General features: G+C 38.7%; 2 protein-coding genes across 2 annotated transcripts in view; one reads left to right on the forward strand and one right to left on the reverse strand.

Moving 5' to 3' along the window:
* Nucleotides 1-14,403, forward strand: part of LOC134823383 (cytochrome c1-like) — a 79,043-nt gene that overhangs the window by 15,344 nt on the left and 49,296 nt on the right. The window lies entirely within an intron of this gene.
* Nucleotides 4,806-14,403, reverse strand: part of LOC134823382 (minor histocompatibility antigen H13-like) — a 36,037-nt gene continuing 26,439 nt past the window's right edge. Inside the window, exons 8-13 of the mRNA XM_063834836.1 lie at nucleotides 14,029-14,099; nucleotides 10,696-10,750; nucleotides 10,407-10,464; nucleotides 10,019-10,139; nucleotides 8,862-9,028; nucleotides 4,806-6,340 (exon numbers count right to left, since the gene is read on the reverse strand). Of these exons, the coding sequence (XP_063690906.1) occupies nucleotides 6,264-6,340; nucleotides 8,862-9,028; nucleotides 10,019-10,139; nucleotides 10,407-10,464; nucleotides 10,696-10,750; nucleotides 14,029-14,099 (549 nt within the window). The 3' untranslated portion in view covers nucleotides 4,806-6,263. The remainder of the gene's footprint in view (nucleotides 6,341-8,861; nucleotides 9,029-10,018; nucleotides 10,140-10,406; nucleotides 10,465-10,695; nucleotides 10,751-14,028; nucleotides 14,100-14,403) is intronic.

The following is a 14,403-nucleotide window of genomic DNA, read 5'->3' on the forward strand; positions in this document are numbered from 1 at the left end:
TGGCTGGGCGGCTCTGCTAAACAAGCCACTGCCTCCCTTATGTAGGGGTAAAGCAAATAGCACTAGATGTCGAAAAAATGCGAGCATACAATCCTAAATACCATGCACAATTACAGAGACCAATTAATGATTCGACAGGAACGTTTGGCCACAATTCAGTAAGTTAACGACACTGGCAGCTTCGCTTTTTGATCGGTCACAATGGGTAATATAGGTAATACAGGTGTAGTAGGTGGTGAAGGTAAGTAGGTGATGTACAACAATTCCTAAAAAGTGTTAATGAATTTCAAACTGTTAACACGTGGTCTCTCACACCTGTACATTAGTTTTAAAAGGCTGGTAACAACTAAGAATATTCGTAGCTCTGAGAAATTCTTAAAACTCGACTGTAGAATTATGTATAAGTCTTCTAGGATAACAAATAGAAATAGTGCCAGTCACATACAGATTATCCGCCCATTAAAATCATCATGTGATCTGAAAAGAGTAAAAAAACTAACTTAAATTCATACATTGTCATTACTTTTGGTATAATTACTATGTTCAGATCAGCTTTCCTGATTGCTTTGATTTTTGCTAAGCGGCCGGTGTCATGTGTGTGGATAAATCAAAAAATGACTTCAGTGAAGAAGTGAGGCTTTACATCCATTGACGAATATATTCGTCGTGACTTGTGCCTTTCGGGATTTTGACCTACACTTTCAGTCTGACAGACTTTGCTACTTAAGATGAATAATTAGTTTTTATGTGTGTAAAACAGTCGAAATAGAGCATGTTATAAAGTTTCAGACTAGAGGTATTGCGGGCCAGGTCTGCCCACGGGCTTTGCTATAATCCATATCATATTGCACAATCTTAATCCTTTAGATAGACTTAATCGAGACAGTAAAGAGGTGCAATCATGCATAACTTTAATTGCATCCTGAAGAAAGTGACGAATATACATCATATCATTCATTTAGCTTCAGGTATAAATAGTAATACATCATTGTTAGAAAAACGCTGAGGCACAGCTGGCAAACTGAACGGCATATTTCTCGTAAAAATTTTGGGCAGAAACGTTCGGTCGATAAATCAGACCACGATCGACTGGAAACTGTTAAAAAAAACTAGTTTTACTGTAAACCACCTCAAAAAAGGTGTCATGAATTCAGGCAATCTGCGACACACGTCACACTCAATACACTCAGAGTACTCAAATTATGGCTAAAACTTTAGCAGCCCACAGAGGCTAGAAAAGAGGACACCTGGGCAGACTAAATTATCGACTGGTTATACAATAACTACTAAATAAACGGAGACAGAAGGACGCCCCACGTCTCCATGAGCCGCGCGCACGCGTTTAATTCATTAACCCCACGTGACGTCACACATGCTCCGCCAATGATGCAAATTACAGTTCACACTCTCGTCTTCACTGGGACGTTACAACCTTCTCCTGATCTTAAAACGATCCTGATTGAAGGCACATGACATAGATGATTTCCGGGCTCCTTTCATGCATAGGTGCTCCGCTGAATGAGTATGATTAGAGATCAAGTGCAGCGACGTGGGAGTAGACATTAACTCTGAGTTGGGCGTCGGACGGTCCTATTTCTGTCAGGGTCGCCTGAATTAACAGTACTTGTTACTTAACTGTAATTCGAGAGCTCTACAACTACGAGTACGAGTATATCGTGAAAACTTGAAAAGATACTCATACAATGCACTGTAGTCTCAACTCTCAAGTCACGTAGACTTGAAATTATTCAGTAAATCATGGTTGCGTAAAACTAAGAATTCGCTTTGCCGACGCGACAATTACATAGTTGAGCCTACTTGAAAGCTCCATCACATTTGCAACCACATCTATAAAAAGAATGTTCACGCGAAAAGCCCTGGAAGAACAAAATGAAGAAAGATACTCATTACTTACTCATGTGTAGAAATTATAGCCCGAATATGTACTACAATTTTATTTAAATTATTCTAAATAAGTTGATAAGCTCTGGAAAGGGCTCAGATTCATATTTTTGTTCTGACAACTGTTGAGGGATGGATTGAATCAACGGGCCATTCCAACGGCACCCATTCACCAGCATGGTTGATTGTAAGACAGTTTGTCGATAATTTTCACGTGAAATGGAAATATGCTGGTGTGGTATGGAAATTTTATTTGTTCGACAAATTGTAATTTGAACTTTCTCGGCTTTGGGCCACATCCTTATTCCTTGCCATTTACGAAACCGACGTATTACTTTAAACTGCTGAATGGCAAATTACATGTTCAACTCTAAAACAGGTTCTACCAAGAGATAAATCGAAATTTAAAGTTTTCTGCCCACTTTAAAAACGTAAACACTCTTTTATTTATGGTTCAATGATCGGTCGGAAGATCAAAAGTTACTTGCATCACTGCATCGTAAACGAAATCAAGTTTCAACTCAAAGCCAAATTGAAAACTAAAAGGCCCGAAAATCAATATGTGTCACAGAAAACGTGCAGAACTGGATTAGGATAACCAAAGGGAGAAATACACGACGTGAAACTGCAGTTAAATTGGGAAGGGAGGTGAGGTAAGTAAATCACGTGACTAACTTGTAATTAACGGGGCTACCTACTTCCAAACTCGACCGAGGCTTCGTATCGGGCATGTCCTAATAAGAATCGAATTTAAATCTGAACCAAATCGAATCCCACCGTCTATTTGGTGTAGTACTCAAAACGACCAAGGCACCATTAAGGTTGTAGTTAATTCTGCGACAAATCTTAAATTATAATGGAAATCCAACTCTAGCACCTGAAAAGTCTAAAACCAGCGTGAAGTTAAGAGCCCGGACATTTTGGTCACCTGATCACAGCAGCCGGAAACTTTTTAAAATTCTCGAGAATTGGAACGCCTCGTACAAAAAAAGAAATTGATATTCGTGTTAAAATAAAAATATTTGTGGATCTATGAGTATGTGTAATGTTTGGTCCTGATCTTGCATGCAACGAATCTTAGTATATAGAGACAAATTCGCTATTGTACTATTGTATAGCAATTGCAATTTAGATAAAGATAAAAGTACAATTTTAAACAATTAAACTAGGCACGTTTTCCGGCCCAGTTGTAAAAAATTTACGGTCATGATCTTAATCTTATCATTATATAAATATAATACGATGATAATAATTTCTTGGAAATTTATCAATTTGTTTGCTGACGTGGTGACGGGTCACTAGTCAATAGTTTGTTAGATCTAATAGTTTCATTCATATTTATTTGTCATTATAGTTAAGGTTATACTTATCTCCAATTATATGTTAATAATAATAATAATATGAGAATCAATTATTGCGGTCGATGAAATGGTTAGCGATCATTTTCTTATTTTGAATATAAGTGATTCGTCATTATAGATGATAAGTTTGATTACCCTATTGACCAGCTAAATGAGTAAATCTATTCTTAGATTAGCATAACATAGTATTTTATTCGGACTCCTATAATAGGAGAAAGATCAATAGCAATCCAATTATTTCCGCTAAGTATAGATTTATGGACCTAATTCAGGATTTCTCCAAATATAGTGTTAAAAAGATTGCATTCGTAGTTTACAGATTTTCCTGTTTTAATCCCAGAAACTCCATATTGCAAGAAAAGCTCTCTCACTTCAATCTTAACAATTACAGCTACTAAATTGTTGTCAGTTAAATTGCATTGACATTTTTAGATTCTAGATTCCGATAAAATAATCCAAATATGGAAGTACTCTTCTAATGAAACGATGACAGTAGGCTTTAAGAATGTTCAAAAAACCCAGCCTGGATGATGATCAAATTTATTTCAACCCAACCCATTGGCGGTAACACTCAGTTGGTTTACAGAAGACCAGGAGTCGTCCCCAATTCTATAAATATAAGAACAAATCAGGGTCATGTAAAAATGGCCATGTAGTAGACTAGGGGTGAGTAGGGCGGCTGATGCCGAATCGCCGATGGTGGTGGCCCCTGATTTGACGTCGCGTCCGTCAGAACCCAGGTTAAATTGGTCACATGTACATACTGGGTATAATTAAATCATGATCTCATGAGCATGACAAGGACAATTGGTTAGAAGATAGTTTAAGCTTCTGTAAGTGTATCAGATCTGAGTCTAAGTCTAACCTTGCAACTTTGCAAATCAAATTGTTTGTGCCTGTGGGTTTATGCGGGAGGGGCTGGGAGTACTTCAAGATATTATTCGAACTTCTGAAATCAACAATCGATAAACGACATGACCGCAAATCGTAGCGGAAAAACTAACAAGCCCCTGTCATATCTCAGAAACGTGTTGAAACAAGGGCTCCACTCTAATTTATTAAGTTAATGATTAAGTTTTATTAAATTTAATGCTCAGACGGAGGGCCGGTGCACGTTTACTCTCGCTACTTTCCAACGTGTTCAGACATCCAGAGTCTGTTAGATGGACCAAGAATTGACACCCTTGACGATCGCAACTTATTACTGTTATTAGGGTTATTAACTAATAAAATTACGGAGACATTTTGGTAATATCTTACATTTTATTTTACCCCAAATGCCGTATTTGACACGAATTCTGGTGGGCAGTCTGTGTCCTATGTCGAACCAAATTAAGGAGAGATGTTCTGGGTTTATGGTGGTATTTGGCACTAGTCTAAAACTAAGGTTATCAACCTGACAAAATTTGGGATAACTTTTGGAGTAGGTCGGCTAATCTGTCAAACGATGCACTTGCGGCTAGGATCTGCTGGCCAAAGAATTCGATCTGACTCAGCCTCTTGTCATTCTCTTTTATTCTCTAGAAATTAAAGACAAAAGAATTTTGCTGAACAATAATAACAAAAGTTGAGAAATAAGTTATTAAACTTAACACAGACTGCAATTTAGACATGTCCCAGTGAAATTATGTGCTAAAAATAACTTAAAACCACCAGGGCTATACAGTTGTTAACATTCGGTTAAAATATATCGTGATCAAAATCGAATTGTGGGTAAAAGGATTAAACTTTTTAAAAACTAGATTACTGCAACTCGATTCAATTCAATTTTTCCAAATGTCAAACTCTCGTGATTGTAGACCCTTAGTACTATAGTAGACTGTTTGCAGGGCACATAATAAGCATTGTTTTGGTGACGTCACAGCTACTGTTCCCATGGCAACGGATCCTTCTCTTGAGCCGAAAAGCCTTAACTCTGTATAACATTCTCAACTAGTCGGCACTTGGCTACCATTCAGTTATTAATATAACAAAATTACTACACCGAAATACTACACGAAGAAGAAACTCTGAACTGAGAGTCAAGGATAGGGATCACTACCCAGCATGAATACCTGAACTGTAAATCACTAAATGCCAGGAGTAGCTGATCAGGAATAGCTGATCAGGAATGCAGATTAATATGATTAAAGAATTAATTTAATGGCAGCACTGTAGTGCCAGGGCCTGGAATTACTGATCCTATCGGCAAGAAGATACGACCACCAGGGGGCTCGTATAAAAACCCTCAATAATAGAGTTTGTCTCGTAGCAACGTCATTAAAATAGCGCGAATTTTGGAGCACCGCTTTCTAAAAGCTATTAAAAGGTGGAAGGAGCCTTGCAGACTACCCACTAATGATTACATTTTTAGTCTGTTAGACTTAACTGGTCAGCAAATCCCTGACATAACGATTGTGACTATTAACATGCCTTTTCTTCACATTTTGTATAGTAAAATATCCTACAAGAAACACCGCTGCTGTCCGTCATAAACCAACACGTTATATAATAAGCACACTTCGTTACAACTACTATAAAACAGTCAGCTAAGTGCCGCCGTTAAAATACCAGGCCCTAAATATCATTATCTTTAAAATATAAGAGAAAGTGACCCATAAAATTGACAAATAACTAAATTTAGCTGCGAAATCGGAAAAAAAAAGCAAATTTGTCCACATGAATATTTATTTTACTAAATTTGCATATAATATAGTAATAACTTTGATTAAGAATATAAGGGGAGGTGATTGAAATCAAAGATGTCACTTACACAGGTATTTTTATAGGTCATTATTTCTGAATAAATTCCCGTTAAAAATTCGATTTTCTGATTTAGCGAAAAGCGGTTCCCATTTTGATGTCAAAAATGTCCCCTTATTATCCGTTTATACAAATCATACTCAGGGCTAGAAACGATTAATTAATTGCAAATTATTGGTAGTGAAGGAGGACTGAAATTTTCTGAAATCAAGGTATGATTTATGAAGCCCGTTTTTACAGTCCTCGGGACTTGATATACTATTCTTCTTTCTTCTCGTCCGCTTTTTCTTCTTCTTTCGTCTCTTCATTGTACGCTATCAAGGAGTTAAACTCACCTGAAAAAAGTAAGCTTTCAGGAATACGTTAGTGGAATTAAAGATATGACAATATCAAGTACTAAAATAACGGCTATTAACTTATCGTCGCACTTTCTCTAGCCAAATTGGGGTAGGATTCTATCTAAAATGTCTTTAGTTTCCAATTTCACTGATAGAATTTAGGATGCTTTTAAATAAATTTGTGTTTTTCTATCAATAAACATGATAAATTTTAAATGTCAGTAGGCATGCCATTTTTCGCATACCAGACTACTCAAAGCTCATACCAAGCTAATTGAGGCTCATAACAGGCTACTAAAGACACATACCAGGCTACTAGAGGCCAAGATCAATTTGACTATTTTGCAATTAAAATTTCACTCAATTTCACTCTGATAGTGATACAGTTTAGAAAATAGAAATGGATCGGATATCCGCGCCGGCTATAGTAAGTAGTTAAGAAGGTGCTGACTGCTTGGGGACTGGGGAGGCCTGCCGTCCGAGATCGCATTACAAAGGGTAAGCCTCGATTTTAATATTGTATATCGGGTGAGGTGGGCACTTCAAAAAACAAAAAATATTTTCGGCTTATTATGATCAGGCTAACACGAACTGTACAGAAAAGTGGTTTCCAGGAAAACCTGCTTCCGAGCTCGTATTGCATAGGGGAGGCCTGACCGTCAAGATCGCATATCGAGGGTGATGTGGGGACTTCGAAATCGGGATAGAAAACATCGGGAAAGAAACAACAAAAAATCTCGGAAATATTTTTACAGGATTGTTTTCAGCTTTGAAAGGCAAAACGTTCAGTACCAAAATTATGATATTTGAAAAAAATTATTTTACAATTTCGAAAGGTCAGTCGAAATACGATAAAAGGGCAAAAATTGTCTTTTTGTGTTCGAAATGATATTTAGATTCTAGATGAGTACTGTATTTAAATTATTTCGTCCTAAATAACTCTTTAAGGTCAAAAATTTTGTAAAAAATTACGTTTTTTACATTTTTAAGTTTTTAAATGGCATAAAATGGAGACTTTTTCTATGGAGAAAATGGAAAAACCCTTGGGTAATTCTCCGTTTTATGCCATTGCCAACCCCCTCCCTAGTAGAGCATTTTTTATCGCCGTATGACAAGTAATCCTAAAATTAGTTTTCAAGGAAACTTCTCCACCGTTTTGTTAAACGGTCTGCAAGAAATTTGTGCCTGAAAATGTGAGCTTTGATAACCACCAAACGTAAAGCAAGGTCCACAGTGTGCGTCAGTTGTCCGGCCACCAATACTTTCTGCGTAAATCGATAAACTCTTGTATCGGAGTTTGCTGTTTACCATTTAAACTATTTCAAAATTTCTATAACAGTTTATGATGTCTGACCGTGCCTTTAGAATATCTATCGGACGATAGAAGACTACAGCATTAAATTCCAGAACTGACAGAGCTAAATACTTACTAAATAGTATATATACTATTTAGTTAGTATTTAGCCTTGCAGGCAGGGGTGCAGGTGTAGGAATGATTTTCTTCATGGGGGGGCCAAATTCTAAATGTTTTTTGGCGCTTCGAGCCACAGCCTAAATTTTTTGGCGCTTCGCACCAAAGCCTGAATTACGAGGGTAAGGACAAAAGAAAATTGCAGCATGTGCGGTATCGCGATTTTTCACGTTTGCCGCGACAAGTCACGATTTTTCAGATCCTGGCCTCACGACAAATCGCGATTTTTTTTCTGCGCCTGCGTCAAATTGCGCATTTTCCTTTAAATCGGAGGACCAAATTCGCGTATTTTCCTTCAAATCTGTGGGCCAAATATCAGTATTACGAAGGGGAGGCCTGCCTTCCGAGATCGCATCACAAAGGGGAACCCTCGAGTCCAAATTCGTATATCGAAGGGTAGGTGGCAGGTGCGGACTTCGAAAACCGAAAAAAATATTTTCGGCTCAGAATGATGAGGGTAGCATGAAACATGAACAAAAGTAGTTTTCAAGAAAACTTTGAAAATTTATCCCAAAAATGTTTAGCCCTTTTTGGCCCCTTGTCCCCTTGTCCAGATTTCATGGGGGGGGGGGGGGGGGGGGGGGGGGGCATGGCCCCCCCGCTTCCTACACCCCTGCTTGCAGGTATGATGTAGCTATCGTCGAATCAAATATCTTCTTGTTTATAAGGGGTCGTTTATATATTACGTAATCAGCCGAGGGGGAGTAGAGGGGGTTTCCAAATGATTACGGTTGATTACGGGAGGGGGGGGGGGGGGTGGCTGTTGATTACGTAATCAACATTCTCTTTTTTACCCTCTAGAATAATAACAATTTGACAATATTTTAATTCAAATTCCACTCAATTTCACTTTGATAGTGATAAAATTTAGGAATGGATCGGGTATCCGGCTGCTTAAATATGCTCGCTACGATTACAACCGACCCACACTAATAGTCAGTTCAATAGTGAATATTGAACTGACATTATTGATAAGGGGGGGGGGGGGGAACATGTCCCCCCTCCCCCTTGATGACCAGCAAGTTAAATTAAAATAGCTGAACTGACCTTTAATAAGGCTGATAAGGAGGGGGATTCCAACACAGGTAGGCACGAGATAGAGCAGGGCAGGTTGAGCTGCGTTGAAGATCGTCAAGATACCAATGGTAATCGCGAGCCCCAGGATGTAGGCTGCAAACCCCGCGTAGAAGTACAGGTTGGAGTTTTCACCCTTACTGCGGAGGGTGGGGTTACTGGTCAGGGTTATTGGGAAATATAACGATAATTATCAAGCAAACATTTTAATTGCCATTTGCGACGTGTCTAAACCAACGAGTTTCAGGGTGGAATTTCGACATTTTGATACAAACTTTCGAGATTAAAATGTCGACAAACGATTATCTTGGTGTACTTTTTCGGCTATTTATTTCCATTAGAATCTGTCTTCACTGAGTTTATTCAGAAAACAATCAGAAATTTTAATGAAAGAAACATCAAATCACGAGACTAAATAACACTACACGAATCCACCAGATTTTTCAGATCAGTTTTAAGACACGTAGCTTTTAAAACAACCTGTTCTTAGGTATTTAATAATCCAACGCCCGGAGTTTATTTTACACGCTAACGTATTCAGAATAATATTCTATGTACGATCAGATTTGATGTTTCTATAAATCGATGAGATCCGCCCCAATATTGACACAAAGTAGCCATTCTAATTACACGGGTGGCTTATATCTAGCGGTCCGTAGACTGGAACTGTTGTTAGTAGCCCAGCCCTGTAGACAGTACTGGAGTACATGACAGTTGCTAGTCTAATACCTGTATTGACGGCAACTTTTAACACACGATATTAGATCTGGAGTATGTTACAGCGCTTTGTAATACTTGAATCTTATATTTGAATGTTGGGTTGTTAATTTGCAAGTTACGTCATTTCTTATAGTTTACGTAGGTATGTTGCTAAATATTTGCAGAATTAGGGCTCGTTTCAAGAAAGCGTTTGCGTCAGGACAGTTACATCGGACAACAATCTATTTATTAGAAACCATTAAATTCCTAAAAGTTCGCTGCCTTTCTCTCTTTTGAAGTTAATCTCGGATGAATAATCCAATTAGTTGCAAGTCAGCGGCAAAAACATACGAAAACTGGCTGCAAAATAACTGTCTTGGTCAGACTCTAATGGTACTTATCTATAATTCCGATAGGTAATTAAAGCTTACCTGACGTCGTATCTCAGAAGAAGGGCTATGAACACTCCAGGTAGAACAATATCACCCAGACCCAACATTGCGAAGTTTCCACCGAATATCCCTTTCTCGATGAAGTCCATTGGGAACACGACTGAGGAGTGGGGGAGATAAACATTCCTGCTATTTTAGGAATCAGCAGGCGAGTGGTAGACAAGAATGTCTGACGACTTGTGCGTAAATGAATGAAACGGATACCGTCAGATACTTATATTTATTCTTGAAGCCCTTAGTTCCAAATCAGGAAACATCACAGGGCTAAGGTTTCATGATATCATAATAGTTGTTGATCAATTTTCCATCACGGATAAAAACTATGGAAATATGCAAGGAATTTAAGGAAACCTTTTGAAAGACTTACCTTTAATAGGAGCGTCCAGGTTTTTGGCAACCTCAACCATAACCTCAGTCCCGAAAACCTGAAAGGAAATATACAGGGCTCACGAAATTATTCCGGGATACGGATGAATGAGTTGAACGACATACCAGGCCAAAATGGATATCCCATGAATATATAATTTAATTTAATTTCCCGGCCACCTAGCCAAATTAATCCAATAATTTTCAATTACCTTTTGGAATTTTTGCAAATACATTAAATTATCTAATCATTAAATCAAATCATATCTTCAGCCGTAATTTATAATTACCCAGAAGATATCGTAGAAGAAAAGGAGGGAGAGTAAGATACAACCATTCTTCACGCTGAGAAAAGAAGAATTATCAGCTCTTGTAATAAAATTCAAGGCTTCCTTGAACTTTTATAAAATGACAAATTAGATCTAGCGGTTGGAACTTGGATTAGTGTGGGGTGAAAGATTTCGAAACACAGTTTTCACTCTTCGTCTATGCGCATTCGTTTGTAAATTTGTCCTCTAAAATACTGAATTTTGAACTGCTAATGCCCGATCTCAATGTCATAGAGAAATTCACAGAAGTTATAAATCTAGAAACCACTCATTATTTAAATGTTGAATTATTGATGTTCTTAGATTAAAATTGTATGTTCTCTCGCCGTTTGAACACGTATGAAGCTGTTGTTGGATGGTATGAAACTGTTGTTGAATCATCTCACAGTTAATTTGTGCAAGTTCAGACTTCTCCAGTAAAATATTAAGTATTAGAAATAACTTAGATTGATATGGCATCGATTAAATTTGTTATTCATAAAATTTGTTATTAAGAGAGGCTGGGCCTGGGTGGCCCACGAGAGGATAGCATGTGGATGCTTTGCCTACCTCTGGGGTATGGCAGTCCTATGGGAGGATGCCGGAGGAATCAAAATGTGTAATTTAGGATGATGGTAAGTGTTGTAAGATGTTTCGTGTATGAACGCTTAAGTGGCAGCTGGGTGTGGAAGAGAAAGGTGAACTAAGACGACAAGTGAGTAGTCACTATGTACCACCAGTCTGGTCCAGCTCCTCTGGCACAATTAAGCGTTTGGTGCGGTTTGCAAAGTTGACAATAGTGTCCAGATATGTTGGTTGTCGAATATGTCATTGACGGAGAGTTAATAGTCCTGGAAATATTGTCATATTGACCTCTTTAATTTGGGCAATAGCCGGACACTGTCCTAGAAAGTGTGAGACAGTCTCCTCTCCGTCGCCGCACATAGGACAAGCACTGTTGCTTGATTTGCGAATGGTATGGACGTGTTTGTTTAAAGTGATGGTTATGATTTGGTTTTAGCAATTATTTTACTTAAATTCATGCTTGATAGGTAGACAACATCATTTTAAACACGTACGCAAAGTTACACTCCCAGATTTACTCCCTGATCCTCGTAATTCCATTTAGAGTATCACTCTGTTACGTCACGACAAGGTTTAGTTCTACAGAGGCTCGAGTGCGGGTCGGTCCATTGTTTTATTAGTGTTTAGCCCCATAAAATGAGAGTTAATCACGCATATTTCCGCATTATAATGGTTGATATGCATGAGTTAACTATTGTTATGGGGGGGGAGCTCATGTTTTTTGTCCGTTCGGTACCCTATATTTTCAAAACGGACAAAAAATAGAGCGGACAAAAACGGACAAAAACGGACAAAAAATAACAAAATTGAAATAACATTTAGATGCTTCCTCCTCCTCCTCCTCCTCCTCCTCCTCCTCCTCCTCCTCCTCCTCCTCCTCCTCCTCCTCCTCCTCCTCCTCCTCCTCCTCCTCCTCCTCCTCCTCCTCCTCCTCCTCCTCCTCCTCCTCCTCCTCCTCCTCCTCCTCCTCCTCCTCCTCCTCCTCCTCCTCCTCCTCCTCCTCCTCCTCCTCCTCCTCCTCCTCCTCCTCCTCCTCCTCCTCCTCCTCCTCCTCCTCCTCCTCCTCCTCCTCCTCCTCCTCCTCCTCCTCCTCCTCCTCCTCCTCCTCCTCCTCCTCCTCCTCCTCCTCAGTCATCCTCCTCAGCCATCCTCCTCAGCCCTCCTTAGTCCTCCTCCTCCTCCCCCTCCTTCTCAGTCCTCCTCTTCATCTTCCTCCTTAGTCCTCCTCCTCCTCAGTCCTCATCCTCCTCCTCACTCCTCAGTCCTCCTCATCTTCCCGTTTTTTGGTACGGCATGTAGGATTAGAAATTCCCTCCCAGGTCTTTGTGAGGAGTCTCCCACCTTGTGACTACAACCTCCAACAACGCAGGATGATGGCATAATGTCAGAAAGGCACCATTATCGACAAAACTTTTAGCTATAAAAGAAGAGTGATCAACATAATTAATTAGCAACTGTTTTTAATTTAGAAAAATTGCAGGGCAAACCAAAAACGGGTCAAGAAACGTTAAAAATCAATTGTGTAGGAAGTAGGAACAACAAACTGTTGCAAGGATTACAGCCTGCTCTAATGCTGCCCCGCGGTATGGGACCTTGCGGTGACGTATCAGCTGAATGTTTGAGAGGGCGTAATTCGATTTCTGACGAGTTTCAAGTTTTAAAAGTGCCTGGATGTTGATTGGCATACTCTACTCCTTCGTGTACGTGGTTAATTAAGCCATTTAGCGGAAGTGAATTTTTAAATCATAACCATCACTTTAAGCCACAATATCCTGTGATGAGGTGCACTGCAGTTCTGTAATTTTGTCTGTTGTTGCTGAGTGTAGTGTTAAGATTTTTGATGATGTTGATGTGTTTGTGACCGAGTGTCAGTTTGGTGTGTCTGGGACCATCGCATCAGTTAACCAATAACCAGGTTTCCTGATTTAGTCTGGTGACTTTTTCGACGATCAGGCGTTTGATGTAAGATCTCTAGAGTGTTAGTGGATCCGAGTGTATTGAGGCTGTCATAACAATCTCTAGTAGTTCTACTCCTCATTGAGAGCGAGGATATAGCTACATTTGTTATGATTTATCACATTTTACTTCATTTGAATTCATTTTTATTTTTGATATATTTTTTCTAGAAGTTATGTTTTCAGGAGTGCCCGTCGTGTTTTCTTAATCTTAAAACTGATTATTATTAATTATTAATGTAATCTATCATAGATAAATGAACCGGAAAATCCCGCACTTTTTGGACATGAACCGGAAAAGACTGTCTCAAATCGATTAACATATTCCTCAAAAGTTTGCACTTTCGTTTCTTCCGGAAAAAGAACATATTAATCAATTTGAGTGGGCCAGAGGCCAAAGGTTAAAGAGAAGCGTATCGATGTCACGCATTTTAAAATATCCATATGACCCAGCTCTCTTCGAAAGAACTAGAAGTCTGATAATTTCTTCAAGGCCTTCGGAGGTCTTAATCTACGTAGACTGTAGTGAATAAATTAATTCCTTGAACTGATCTATAGTTCTGAGCAATAATAACTTAATCGCCTTTTTGGAACACCCTTTACCAATCGATTTAGTTTCTTAACAAGGTAAAACACAACGCTGCTGTCTAATTTTTCTCAAAGGAAAAACAATTTGAAAAGCGGTTCTTTTAAAAATAATAAATGTTGAAAGGAAAACTAGGACGAAACGCCAGGAGGTTCCCCGGTCAAGAGTGAGTTAATGGGTGTAACAAACCTTCCGAGAGAAATCATTTCAATTCCGTTGACGGAGAATGCAAGTCCAAAGATGTTGTTTGCAAGCCAGTGCTGAAATTTTAAAACATAATAATAGTAGAATTAAAATACAATGATTAAATTTTACTTGGATTGAGAAAAGTGGTAACCCTGTGGCCTGTGCGTGTTACAAAAATATTACATTTTTGGATTCTTAGGCTCCTTTAAATTTAGAGACTCCTCGGAATCACCATCAATAATAATAATCTCAAAATGTGTGTCTGTCTGTTTGTCTGTCTGTGCGCGTGTAATTTCCGAACGGCTCAATCAAGAAAACGGTTTAGTTATGGGACAGGTTTTTTCGCTATAGTTTAGACAAAACTCTGACGAAGCCAAT

The sequence above is a fragment of the Bolinopsis microptera genome, chromosome 11, assembly GCF_026151205.1.
Source record: "Bolinopsis microptera isolate Bmic1 chromosome 11, MBARI_Bmic_1.0, whole genome shotgun sequence".
Classification (NCBI taxonomy): Eukaryota; Metazoa; Ctenophora; class Tentaculata; order Lobata; family Bolinopsidae; genus Bolinopsis; species Bolinopsis microptera.